The 11,387-nt window shown below is 60.1% G+C and overlaps 1 protein-coding gene across 1 annotated transcript; it reads right to left on the reverse strand.

The window, feature by feature from the left end:
- Positions 1-2,128: 2,128 nt before the first annotated feature.
- Positions 2,129-11,066, reverse strand: SNCB (synuclein beta). The gene is made up of 6 exons (XM_036424279.2): positions 10,835-11,066; positions 10,099-10,228; positions 7,833-7,874; positions 7,499-7,617; positions 3,144-3,233; positions 2,129-2,762 (listed from the first exon to the last, which is right to left on the reverse strand). Exons 2-6 carry the CDS (start codon positions 10,217-10,219, stop codon positions 2,730-2,732), a joined length of 405 nt encoding a protein of 134 aa, XP_036280172.1. The 5' UTR covers positions 10,220-10,228; positions 10,835-11,066; the 3' UTR covers positions 2,129-2,729.
- Positions 11,067-11,387: the final 321 nt, after the last annotated feature.

Genomic DNA, 11,387 nt, shown 5'->3' on the forward strand with positions numbered 1-11,387 from the left:
GCATGAAATTGCACATGCTTCTCTTATCTCCACTCTGCTGCCCCCATGGTTTCCTTTATTGATGGTTCTGTGTGTTTATCTCCCCCAAGAGCAGGTCCCTCTGGGAAAACTGGGCTTTGGGGTCAGGCTTGTGGCCTCTGTCACTTCCTACCAATGCTTCCCAGGGCAGGTTACTGCCTCTCTGGCCTTCATTCTCTCACATGCAAACTGGGTCTACTAACAAGAAATCACTGAGCACAATTTCAAGTGAAATTCATGGAGACCGATGCCAGATGCCTGAGGCCTACTGGGCACTTGGTAAATAACTCCATCCCTGTCACCAGGGAGGGTCCCAGGAGTTGTGTGTTCTTACATGTGCACCCACAGGCAGGGCTGCCATCTGACACAGGGCTGGCATCTCCCGCTGATGCTTCTGTGCCTGTGCCTGGAATACAGTTTAAAAGTGACCCTGGCAGAAGACAACCTTGGACTCTGGGGAGACACCAGGCTCAGAAAACCAGGTGCGTGGCCTGGCAACAGAGAAGGAAGAAGAACCCACCCCCACCTGAACCAGATGGCAAACCTTGTTCTGGCATCTAAAACTGGGGATCCGGTGCTGGTATCTGGAGAGGAGGTGGCAAACTCAAATTCTTTAGCAGTCAGCTCATGAAAATGAGTGACTAGGGAGAGAAAAGGGCTGTTGCCAACTGAAATCACATTTAAAAAAAAATTAAACCTTGTGCTAGCAAATTAAGCATCTCTAGATGCCAAATTCAAACGGAGGGCCAGGAATTTGCAATCCCCGCGCCCTGTGGGTTGTAAATGGTGTCCTCATTCAGTCAAAAGGGACCCGAGATCCTGGCACCTGCATATGGAGTCAGAGAAGCCAAGCCCACCGGTTTGTTCTTACTGCGCACATGTCTGCCAGCCGCCTCCGACTTCCGGAAGCAAAGGCTAGGTACAGGCCAAGGTGCCCCCAGTGGGCGGACCTCCCGCAATGCTCAAGGAGCTCCTGATCCTGGCACCGTCCCAGCCCCCTCCCCTCGGGAAAGAGGCAGCGCTAACACTCGGCGTTGACTGAATTGGCCAAGCTCCTTCCACCCCAGGGGCTGGAGTCCGAAAGGATGTCTGAACAGGCAGAGAAGGGGGGTGAGCTCTTACGCAGGCGAGGTTGGGGGTGGGGTCCAGCGGCCAGGAAAAGCGGGGGTTCCGCCTGGGCTGGGACCCCGCTTCTGCGGGGATGAAATGAAGGAGCTCCGTGGCAGAGAGAGCTGCGCATCGACGGGGGCGGGGCCTCGTGGGGAGCTTCTGAGCCAATGAGAGCGGCCCCTTCGCCTTGACGGAGGCGGGGCCTCCGCGCAGCCACGTGATGTCTCCGCCCGTCTTCCCTTGCCCAGGCGGTGCTGGCGTCCCTCCAACGTCCATAACGGTCTGTTCCAGAGGGCTGGCCGGCTTCCAGATGTCTGCAGACCCTCGCCCACCCCAGCCCAGGCCGCAACCCCCCAGGCGCCTTCCCGGGAGGGGTGAAGCCCTAGCTGTGACTCCTGAGACGGCTGCCCGTCTCCCGTCCCCTGGGCAGGATGGGCTGTCTGCTTTGGGCAGGTGTGTGTGCAAGTGTGCGCGCGCAGGGGGGGGTGTGCGCGCGTGTGAACGCTCTGGGGAGGGGAGAGGTCTGTCTGCGCACAGCATCGTCTCCGTGCCCGCGCAGCAGGTTCCCGAGGACTTGGCGGCGCGCGTGCAGCCGTGAGTGTGCACGTGTCCGCCCAGGAGCGCCTGCCCGGGAGCGCGCACTCCGCCCGGCGCGCCCCCCGTGTCCGCGCGCCCGTGCTGCGAGCGAGGCGCGGTGTGAACCCGCGCACCCCGTACCACGGCGACCGGGGCGCCGGGGCTCCCCTCCACCCCGAACAGGCAGCAGCGCTCTACCGCCGCCAGGGGGCTCCAGAGGCTGCCTCCCCGCCTCGCAGCCTGGGAGAACCCCTCGCCCACATCCTTCCACGGGAGGGTGGGATACTGAGAAGCCGGGGTCCGAGGCTGTCAGTCCCATACCCGGGCCGAGGTTGGCGGGCCCCAAAGAAGGGAGTGGGGCAGGTGGAGTCCGTGGGCCACCCCCCTCTGGCGCCCCCGCCCGCTCTGCCCGCGTGGCGCCGGCTACAGACAGAGTGACTTTATTCATGGACACGGAGGGGGCGGCTGGGCCGCCCGCCCGGAACACGCTCACACGGGGTTGGGGGACTCTCCATGCCACGATCACGACACACACAACGCCCGAGCTTGGACCGGATCGGCTGGGGGAGGGGTATGGCACAGCCTGACTCCCGGTTTTGGTTAAAAATAAAAAAGGTTTTGGGGCGGGCGTGGGAGTGGAGTGGGGGATTCTGGAGGGGCCGCTCGGAGAGACTCTGTGGGGGTAGGGCAGGGCGCCGTCGCCTTCGGATCTTGGTTTAAAAACACACAGAACATGCTACATCCGCGCAGACACTGGACGGGATGGGGCGGGCAGGACAACACAGGTGGGGCGGCGAGGCTCCCATGGTCGTCCGCAGGCCAGGCCCTGTCCAGGCCCCGGGGTTGGATGCCGGCGGGTAGGACAGACAGATGGACAGATACTAACACAGGCTCCCAGCGGGCGCCTTGGAGTGTAGGAAGATCTCGTATTTGGGGGGCAGGGGTTGAAGGTCAGCCCTGGCTCTGGGAGGTGAGGCAGGGATCAGGAAGGAATTGTGCTGCTGGTGGGGGGCCCTCCTGGCCCCTTAGGCCTCTGGCTCATACTCCTGATACTCCTCCTGCATCAGAGGGATCGGGGTGAAGTGGAGAAGAGCAGAAGAGGAAGGGGTTGGAAACCAGGTGGCCAGGCTCTGGGCCTGAGACCTCTCCCTGTTAGGGAGGAATAGGGCATATCCCCCCCTCCCCCACCCCCGCCCCCAACCAGGAACCTGGGAGTTGGAAACAGCCTGTTCAGTCCTGGGCAGGGTTCCCTGGGGCCCAGTAGTACACCCCAGCTGTCCTCCCTCCATGCTGACACCTCTGGGGACCTGGGTTCCAGAAAACGGGGACCTGAAGCTCTCTGGCCCAACCCTACCCTGCCAGGGACCTCCCACCCCAGCTGGGGATGGCTGCTGTCCTCTGGGGCGCCCACAGCCCCACCCAGCCCTGCTCCGCCTCACCTGGGGCGAGTCCTCATAGCTCTCTCCTTCTGGCTCCATCAGGGGCTCTATCAGTGGCTCCTCAGCAGCTTCCTGGGCCACCTCCTCAGGCTGCAGGCAGAGAAGGGACAGGGCCTGTGAGGGCCGCCAGGGGTGCCCCCCCAAATTCCTACCCGGGGGGAGCTCCTGGCTGACTAGGGGGAGGTGAGGCTTTGTTGGCAGTGCAACCAGAATGTCTAATTAAATTGCTTATTTGGAAGTGGGGTGGATGCATGAGAAGTGAAATCTCTCCAAACCCTGCTTGAAGTTGTATGTGGGGAGTGGAGCAGGGCTCGCCATACCCTTCTCCCCGGCACCTGGCAGGCCCCTGCCCTTCCATCACTTTTACTGAATGGGATGGGGAGGTCAACAGCATATGCAGTCACCTCTTTATCCCCACGCCCGTGCGTCAGGCTCTGTGTGGGGCTTTGGGACCCCAGAGGTAACCCCGGAGACTCCTCTGGCTGGAGAGAGATGGAGGCTCACAGATGGACTGGGGAGGGGCTCTGAGCCATTCCCCTGCCGCCTTCCCTCCCTCACTCCCTCCCCCGCGGCCCTGTGTGGCCTGGTTTCTTCAGCTGTTGCTATTTTAAGATAAGCTGGAAGCAACGGCTCAGTGGTGTTGCTTGGATGTGTGAGCTAAGACTCCAGTCCCTTCCCCCTGCACCTGCTCCCCCGCCTAGTGCAGACCAGCAGGCATGCAAATGAGGGGCTGCCAGCCCAGGTGAGCACAGGATGTGCACAAACATGAGATGGAGCTGGCTGCACACACAGTAACCTGGGGTCCAGCGTACGGCTGCACAAGGCCACATGGGCTGGCACATGCCTGGACCCCTGGGGAACCTTAGGGAGGAGGGCATACCCCCCCCCCCCACTTCCACAAGTATCACTGTCCCTCCCTCCTGGGCGGAGATAAGACTCTTGGGATCCTGAAGGACTGATGCTGAGACGAACGACTGTGCACTGTAGTTGCACCAACTCCACCCGAGCGGCTTCAGCTCCCTCTAATTACCTGTCTAGGTGAGCCCCTCGGGCAAACGAGTCTACAGCTCTTGGCCTGACTCATTCCCCTCAGTGTCCAGATGGATATACCAGGGCCCAGGAAGTGGAGAAATGTTAGTTTAGTCACCCGGCTATATTCAGAATCCAGGAAAGAAACATGATGTTAAAAATTCCAGCTTGAGTCCTGGCCGGAGTAGCTCAGTTGGGTGGAGTGTTGTCCCGTACACCAAATGGTGGAGGGTTCGATTCCCAGTCAGGGCACATACCCAAGTTTCAGGTTTGATCCTTGGTCAGCACATTCAGGAGGCAACTGACTGGTATCTCTTTCTCACATCAATGTTTCTCTCTCTCTCTTCCTGTCTCTGAAATCAATTTTTAAAAATTCCAGATCAGCCGAAACTGGTTTGGCTCAGTGGATAGAGCATCAGCCTGCGGACTGAATGGTCCCAGGTTCGATTCCAGTCAAGGGCATTTACTTTGTTTGCAGACACATCCTCAGTAGGGGGTATGCAAGAGGCAACTGATTGATGTTTCTTTCTCACCAATGTTTCTAACTCTCTATCCATCTCCCTTCCTCTCTGTAAAAATTCAATAAAATATATTAAAAAAAATTTCCAACTCAAGCACATTGCTTGGAAACAGAAGTTCAATAAGAGTAAAAGGATGTGTGCCTTGTGGTTTCACCATACATGGATTCTGCACAATAAACATGGAGGCCTATAGTACATAGCATAGCTTCCTCCTGAGTGGAAGAAGCCAGGGACAGAAGAGCGTCTACTTTAGGATAGCATTTATAGGGAGTTAAAAAACACCCAGCTGATTTGTGATGCTAGAAGGCAGGAAGCATGGGCAGGGAGGCAGGGCCAGGCTGAAGGTGGGAGAGAGTAAGGCACTGAGGATGCAAGTGTTGAGAAGGCACCATTCTCATCACCATGGAAATGAGACCCCAGAATGAGTGCACCCCTTAAATTATGTACCCCAGACACCTCCCTCACCTCACCCTAGTCTTGGCCCTGGTGGAAAGGACTGGAAGTGGGTAGGTGGGCCTCCTGAAGGGCCGATGTTCTGAGCCTTGATTTGGGTGCTAACATGAGGGTGTTTCCCAGCCTGGCCACGCACTAGCTGACTGGCATCAGGGATGTCACTTCACCGCTGATCCTAGCAGCCTCGGGTGTGAAATGAGATGGTGTCTCTGCTTTGTAGGAGTACAGGAGGCTCCATGATGCCGTATGTGAGCAGGCTGGGATGGAGAGACACTCAGGAACATGCATGCTGGGCTCACACAGGTTTCCCCATGCTGGGTGGCCCCAGAGGACTGTGGTTTGGATTGTAAATCTATGATCTTGAGCTTCCTTGAGAGAAGAGGCTTGAGGTGCTGGTAGGAGTTAGGCGGCCAGAGAAAGAGGGCTCTGTGCAAACGCCCCTCACACATAGCCCAGACTTGCCTCTCTCTTGCACCCCAGCCCCCGGCAGAGGACGTAGCATCAGTTGGCGTCAAGTGACTCCAATGATATGGACCCGAGCTTATCCTCCCAACCACCTTCTCAGGGAGGCAGGCATGGGGTCTTGGGCAAGTCACTTCACTGCTTTTGAGCCTCAGTTGCTGCATCTATAACACTTCTAGAGCAGTACCTGCCCATAGAATAGGTCAATGAATGGGAGCAATCACTGGAAATATAACAATAAGAAATGCATGGGCAGGACTTGAAGCAGAACTTCTGAGTCAAGTCCCAGACTTCTGCTGGGGAAGGAAGCAGCTGTGCAAAACGTCTGCAGTGCAGCATGGGGTGGGATCTCCCCCAGCCTGTGGGTACACGCACGTGAAAGGCACACTGACTTCCCAAACCAGCGGAGGAAGGAGCCCTCGCCCCACAGAGGCAGAGCCTGCACTTGTAGGCGGGCAGACTTGCAACATCCCACGGGGGAATGAACGTCTGTGCAAACGTATGGGCCCAGAGTGCAAGGCGGAGTGCACTTCCACGTACACCTGGGGGCAGACACGGACCACTCACATGGTCATGGGGCCCCTGTGTCTTACTGAGCACTCGCTGTGTGCAAGCCTGTCTCTTCACCAGTGCTTCTCACAATGGGGTCTCTGAACCTGCAGCATCAGTACCACCTGAGTCCTTGTTAGAAATGCAAATCACCAGGCCCCACCTCAGGCCTACTGAGTCAGAAATTCTAGGGTCGGGGCCAACGGTCCGTATTGTAATCGGCCTTCTGGTGATTCTCAGGCATGCTTAACGTGTTGAGGACCTCTGATCTATGTTATCTCTAATCCATAGAAGAACCCTATCATGTTCCTCTCCCATCTTACAGTCAGAGACGTGATGGGACCTGCCCATGGTCACACAACCAGGAAGTAGTGGAGTTGGGATTCAGGTCCAGCTCTGTGAGGTTCCAGAGCTCACAAGGCTTATTCTGCAGTGTCCTAATGCAGGCACCTGTCTTATGCACACACAGGTAGCCACCACCACTATGAGGGGACATGCCTTTGCAAACGAGTGACACACGACTTCCCCTCTCCGCTCCCCCTTGGACCTTACCTGCTCGCGCCTGTCTCAGGGCCTTTGCATGAACTGCTCCTGCTGCCTGAAATACACTCCCCGTTTGGCTTGCCTCATCCCTTGGGTGTCAGTTCAAATGTCCCTCCTCAGAAAAGCCCTCTTAGCCAAAGCAGCCCCGCATCCCTTGACTATTCTATCACCCTGTTGTCTTTTCTTCGTAGCATTTATCCCTGTCTGAAATAACCTTGCTTATTGGTTGGCTTTTTTCTGTCTTCTCTCACTGCAGTATCAGCTCCATGAGTGCAGGTAGCTGTTCATTGCAGCAATCCCCAGAGCAATTCCTCTCTGGTGTAAATACTTGTTGAATGGAAAGTAATGAATGGCCCTAACCAGTCTGGCTCAGTGGATAGAGCATTAGTTCGATTCCGGTCAAGAGCATATACCTTGGTTGCAGGCACATACCCAGTAGGGAGTGTGCAGGGGGCAGCTGATCGATGTTTTTAACTCACTATCCCTCTCCCTTCCTCTCTGTAAAAAAAATCAATAAATATACTGTATTAAAAAAAAAAAAAGAAATGAATGAACAATCAATGACACTTGCTGATGTGGCCAGAAGTGGTCCAGGTCACCCTTGCAAGCAGGATGCATGTGCACAGCCAGGTCTGGGTCATGGTCACAGGAGCACCACATCTACACACCCCTAGACTCTGACAGGGTCCTGCAGAAGGGAGGTGAGGTGCTGGCTGGGGTGGCAGGGAGCCTGGGCGGGCTTGTGGGAACGTGTGTACATTTGTAGTCATCCGTGTGTGTGGTGGAAGGGCTGCTCACCTTCAGGTCAGTGGGGAATTCCTCCTTCTTCACCAGGCCAGTGGCTGCCGCGATGTTCCCAGCCCCGGAGAACATCGCTCCTCCCAGGTGTGACGCCTGCTCCTTGGTTTTCTCAGCCACTAGAGCAGGGAGAGGGTTAGGGACGGGGTTGGGGGCCAAGGTGAAGGAGACATAGGTGCCCCCGCCCCTGTAGTGCCCTGGGACCTGCCTTTCCCGTGGAGCATCCCCTCAATCTTAGGGGTACCCTTTTCCACCACCCTTATCCCCACCCTCTGGAACCAGGCAGCTCTCAGGCTGGGGAGGGAAAGGGGCTGGGCCAGGGCTGGGCTGGTACCTGAGGTGACTCCTTGTACCACCCCTTCTCTGGTCTTGTTTCCTGCAGGAAGATAAAGGGCACATTTAAGGGCTCTGAGCTGAGGGGTCAGAGACTCTGGCAAGCACAGGGGTTACACAATGGGCAGGGGGACCTGGTTGGCAGCAGGCATTTTGGTCCCATCACTGCCTCCTTGGGATTCAAAATCCTACAAGTCACCCCTCATCGCTGCACTGAGCCCCTCACACCTACTTCCTTGAGCGGACCTCCAGCCTCCAGGGGGTATGTGATGGGGAGGGGGCATTGCTGGGCCTTGCCAGATCGGGCGCAGGTGGATATGCAGAAGGGAGAGGAGAGGGTACTCTAAGCGCGGGGAACCATGCAGGCAGGGCACAGGGAGGTGTGTGTTTGGGGCTGGCAGGAAGCACATGGAGGCGGTCTGTGTGCCTGCAGAGATGGGGACGGGGACGGGGATGGTGAGAAACACAGCTGGGAACATAGACTGAGGCACGACCTCAGGCTACAGGGAGCTGAGGCTTAACAGCCTAGGAACTGGGAGCCATTGGTGGCTCCTGTGCAGGGGGAGGAGGCAGAAGGGGGGCAGAATGGGTTCCAATAGGTATGGGCTCAGGCCTTTCCCCCGACTCCATCCCCTCTGCCCTAGCCACCCTTGCTTGGTGGCTACCCTCCCTTCCAGGGGACATCCCTGGGATTTGTTCTGTCCCCAGAGGTCTCTGGGACCTTTCCAAATGGAAATCAGGTCACACCAGTCCCTACCTTCCAATCTCTCATGCCAAGTATAATGCTGTGCCCGGGTCTACAGGGGCCCCTCATGAGCCAGCTCTTGCCCCCCAACCATGCCCTTTGCTCTCTAGCCTCCGCCAACCCCCTTCCGGCCCCTTATTCTCAGGACTCCGCTCCAACATCCCCCTCTCCGACCTACCCTACCAAAGCGGCCCCCGCCCCAGCCCCTTGTCAAACCCCACGACTGTGTCCGGGTCAGGAGAGAAGGCGCCTTTGACTCTCTGGTCCACTGTGACATCTCCAGGAGCCATGACATGGCTGGCACACAGTAGGCTGTCAGTAAGTATTTTCCCAATGACCACAAAGCCAAAGGCAGCCCTCTGCAGCCTGCACGGGAGACAGTTCTGCCCGCTGTCCACAGGGAAGGCCTGAATCACAGGCGGGCCTCAGCGAATGCCAGTCTCCGGGCCTTGCCCCCCTGTCTACAAAGGATGCTGCAGGCTCCCTCTCCTTTCGCAGTCAGGGTGAGAGATTTACCCCCTTGGCCCTTGTCCTGGTGCCAGCTGGCAACTGCAAGGAGGGGGACCCGGAGGAGAGAGGGCAGGGTGGAACTACAGGCACTGGGAGGCAGGGGGCACCGAGAGCAATTCCGGTGGCAGCGTGTGGGGAGGAGGGCTGGAGGGAGTCCCAAAAACATAGTGTGTGTGGGGGGGGCAGCGTGTGGAGAGGAGGTCTGGAGGGAGTCCCAAAAACATAGTGTGGGGGGGGGGGGGCAGCGTGTGGAGAGGAGGGCTGGAGGGAGTCCCAAAAACATAGTGGGGGGGACAGCGTGTGGGGAGGAGGGCTGGAGGGAGTCCCAAAAACATAGTGTGGGGGGGCAGCGTGTGGGGAGGAGGGCTGGAGGGAGTCCCAAAAACATAGTGGGCGGGGTGGGGGTGGGGGGGGGCCGCGTGTGGGGAGGAGGGCTGGAGGGAGTCCCAAAAACATAGTGGGGGGGGGCAGCGTGTGGGGAGGAGGGCTGGAGGGAGTCCCAAAAACATAGTGTGTGGGGGGGGCAGCGTGTGGGGAGGAGGGCTGGAGGGAGTCCCAAAAACATAGTGGGGGGGGGGGCGCGGCAGGGGGAGGCGGGGGGCCTTGCCATCCAGAGAGCTTGGCTTTTATCAGCTGCTGTGACCTTGAGCAAGACAACGAAGCCTCTGGGGCGGCCAGCCCTGGTCCGTGCAATGGGCAGGGAGGATTAAATGAGGTGATGGGCGCTAGGGCATTCCCCGCAGTCCTGGGCGGAGAGGGAGGGCTCACAACCAGCGAACTATTCGTGCGAAGAGGAAGAGAAGGAAGACTACCTGCTTTGATCACTCCCCCATCTCCGGCCTTTCAGCAGGATCCTACCCTCACCGACCCTGACTCCCCTCCCCCTCCCGTGGGCTGTGTCCCCAGTGACCCTGGGACCCCACTCCATCTGCTGACTCATACTCTCCTGCCCAGGCCCTCTCCCCGGGGACCCCGGGACCTCGCCCCACCCCTCCCCCTCGCCCTCGCCCACCGACGTAGAGGACGCCCTCCTTGGTCTTCTCCGCCGCCTCCGTGACCCCCTGCTTGGTTTTCTCCGCGGCGGCCACGACGCCCTCCTTGGCCATGGACAGGCCCTTCATGAACACGTCCATCCTGGCGGCCTGGGGGGGGGAGGCGAACACACGGCACGGGGCGCTGGCCCTGCACCCTCACCCCAGCACTGCCGGGGGGGGAGGCGGGGAGCCGGTGGGGGCCCCCCGTCCCCCTGAGGCCCGGGCGCGCTCCCGGCTCGGAACCCCCTCCCGTCGCCCCAGTCCCCCCGCGCCAGGCCACAGGGCAGTCCCCGCGTCCTTGAAACCCCGGGACGCGGGAGGGGCCGCCTCGGCTACTCGGGAGCCCGCACGCTGCAGCCCCGCGGACCCGGAGCGCCGGGCTCTGTGCCTGCCTGTGCACACACACACATGCCACACGGCCGAGCATGCACACACCAACACCCCGCGGACACGCTCGTGTGCACACACAGGACACCGGGCGTTCTAACGGGCGCGGACGCACGTCCACACGGCCCCCCAGGCGGCTGCAGACACCGAGCTGCAGGCACCCAGCCCCGGGGTGCACCCACCGGCGCCCCTTCTCCGCGTTCCAGCGCCTTCCCGGTCCTCTCCCCCAGCGCACCCAGCCCCTCCTCACCCAGCCCTTCCCCGTCCCGCCTCCTCCCCTCTGCGCCCCCGTCCTCTCGAGTCCCGCTCCGGAGCGCGGCGCCTCACCTGGCTGCGGGGCCGGGCTGGGGCTGGGGCTGCGGCGGGAGGACGCGGGGGCTCGGCGGGCCGGGCTGCGGCGGGCGCGGGGCGGCGGGGGTCGGCCCGGCCGGGGCAGGGGCTCCGGTGGGTCTGGGCAGGCGGAGCGCAGGACCTGAGCGGGCGCGGCAGAGCTCGGGCCTGGGGTGCGCCGCCGGCCGCTCGCGCCCAGAGCCCCACTCGCTCCGCTCCGGCTCCTCCGGCTCCTCCGGCTCCGGCTCCCGCTCCGGCGCTGCGGCAGCTCTGAGCTCAGCGCCGCCCCCTCGGCCTGACTGACAAGGGGGCGGGGAAGGAGGGTGACATCTCCACCGAGCCCGCCGGCCTCCCGGGCAGGGCCTGGGAGGTGCTGTGGGGACCTCGGGGCGGCAGACGCACCTCTGGTCCCCGGGAGCCCGGCCTCCTGCTAGAAGCAGGGAAGCAGCAGAACCCACTGGGGGCTCAGAGGGCTTTGGATCTCCGCTGTGCTTTTAAACATTAACTGTGGGGCCCTGGGCTGCTCAGCCGAGTTTCTGAATGTTTCCTC

Source organism: Pipistrellus kuhlii, unplaced genomic scaffold (genome assembly GCF_014108245.1).
Source record: "Pipistrellus kuhlii isolate mPipKuh1 unplaced genomic scaffold, mPipKuh1.p scaffold_m20_p_8, whole genome shotgun sequence".
Lineage (NCBI taxonomy): Eukaryota > Metazoa > Chordata > Mammalia > Chiroptera > Vespertilionidae > Pipistrellus > Pipistrellus kuhlii.

Coding starts and splice junctions, on each gene's coding strand:
- SNCB (XM_036424279.2), bottom strand. CDS start 10,219: ATGGACGTGTTCATGAAGGGCCTGTCCATGGCCAAGGAGGGCGTCGTG. Junction 7,618..7,832: donor GGTACAAGGAGTCACCTCAG/GTACCAGCCCAG, acceptor TCCCTGCTCTAG/TGGCTGAGAAAACCAAGGAG. Junction 3,234..7,498: donor AATTCCCCACTGACCTGAAG/GTGAGCAGCCCT, acceptor CTCTGCCTGCAG/CCTGAGGAGGTGGCCCAGGA.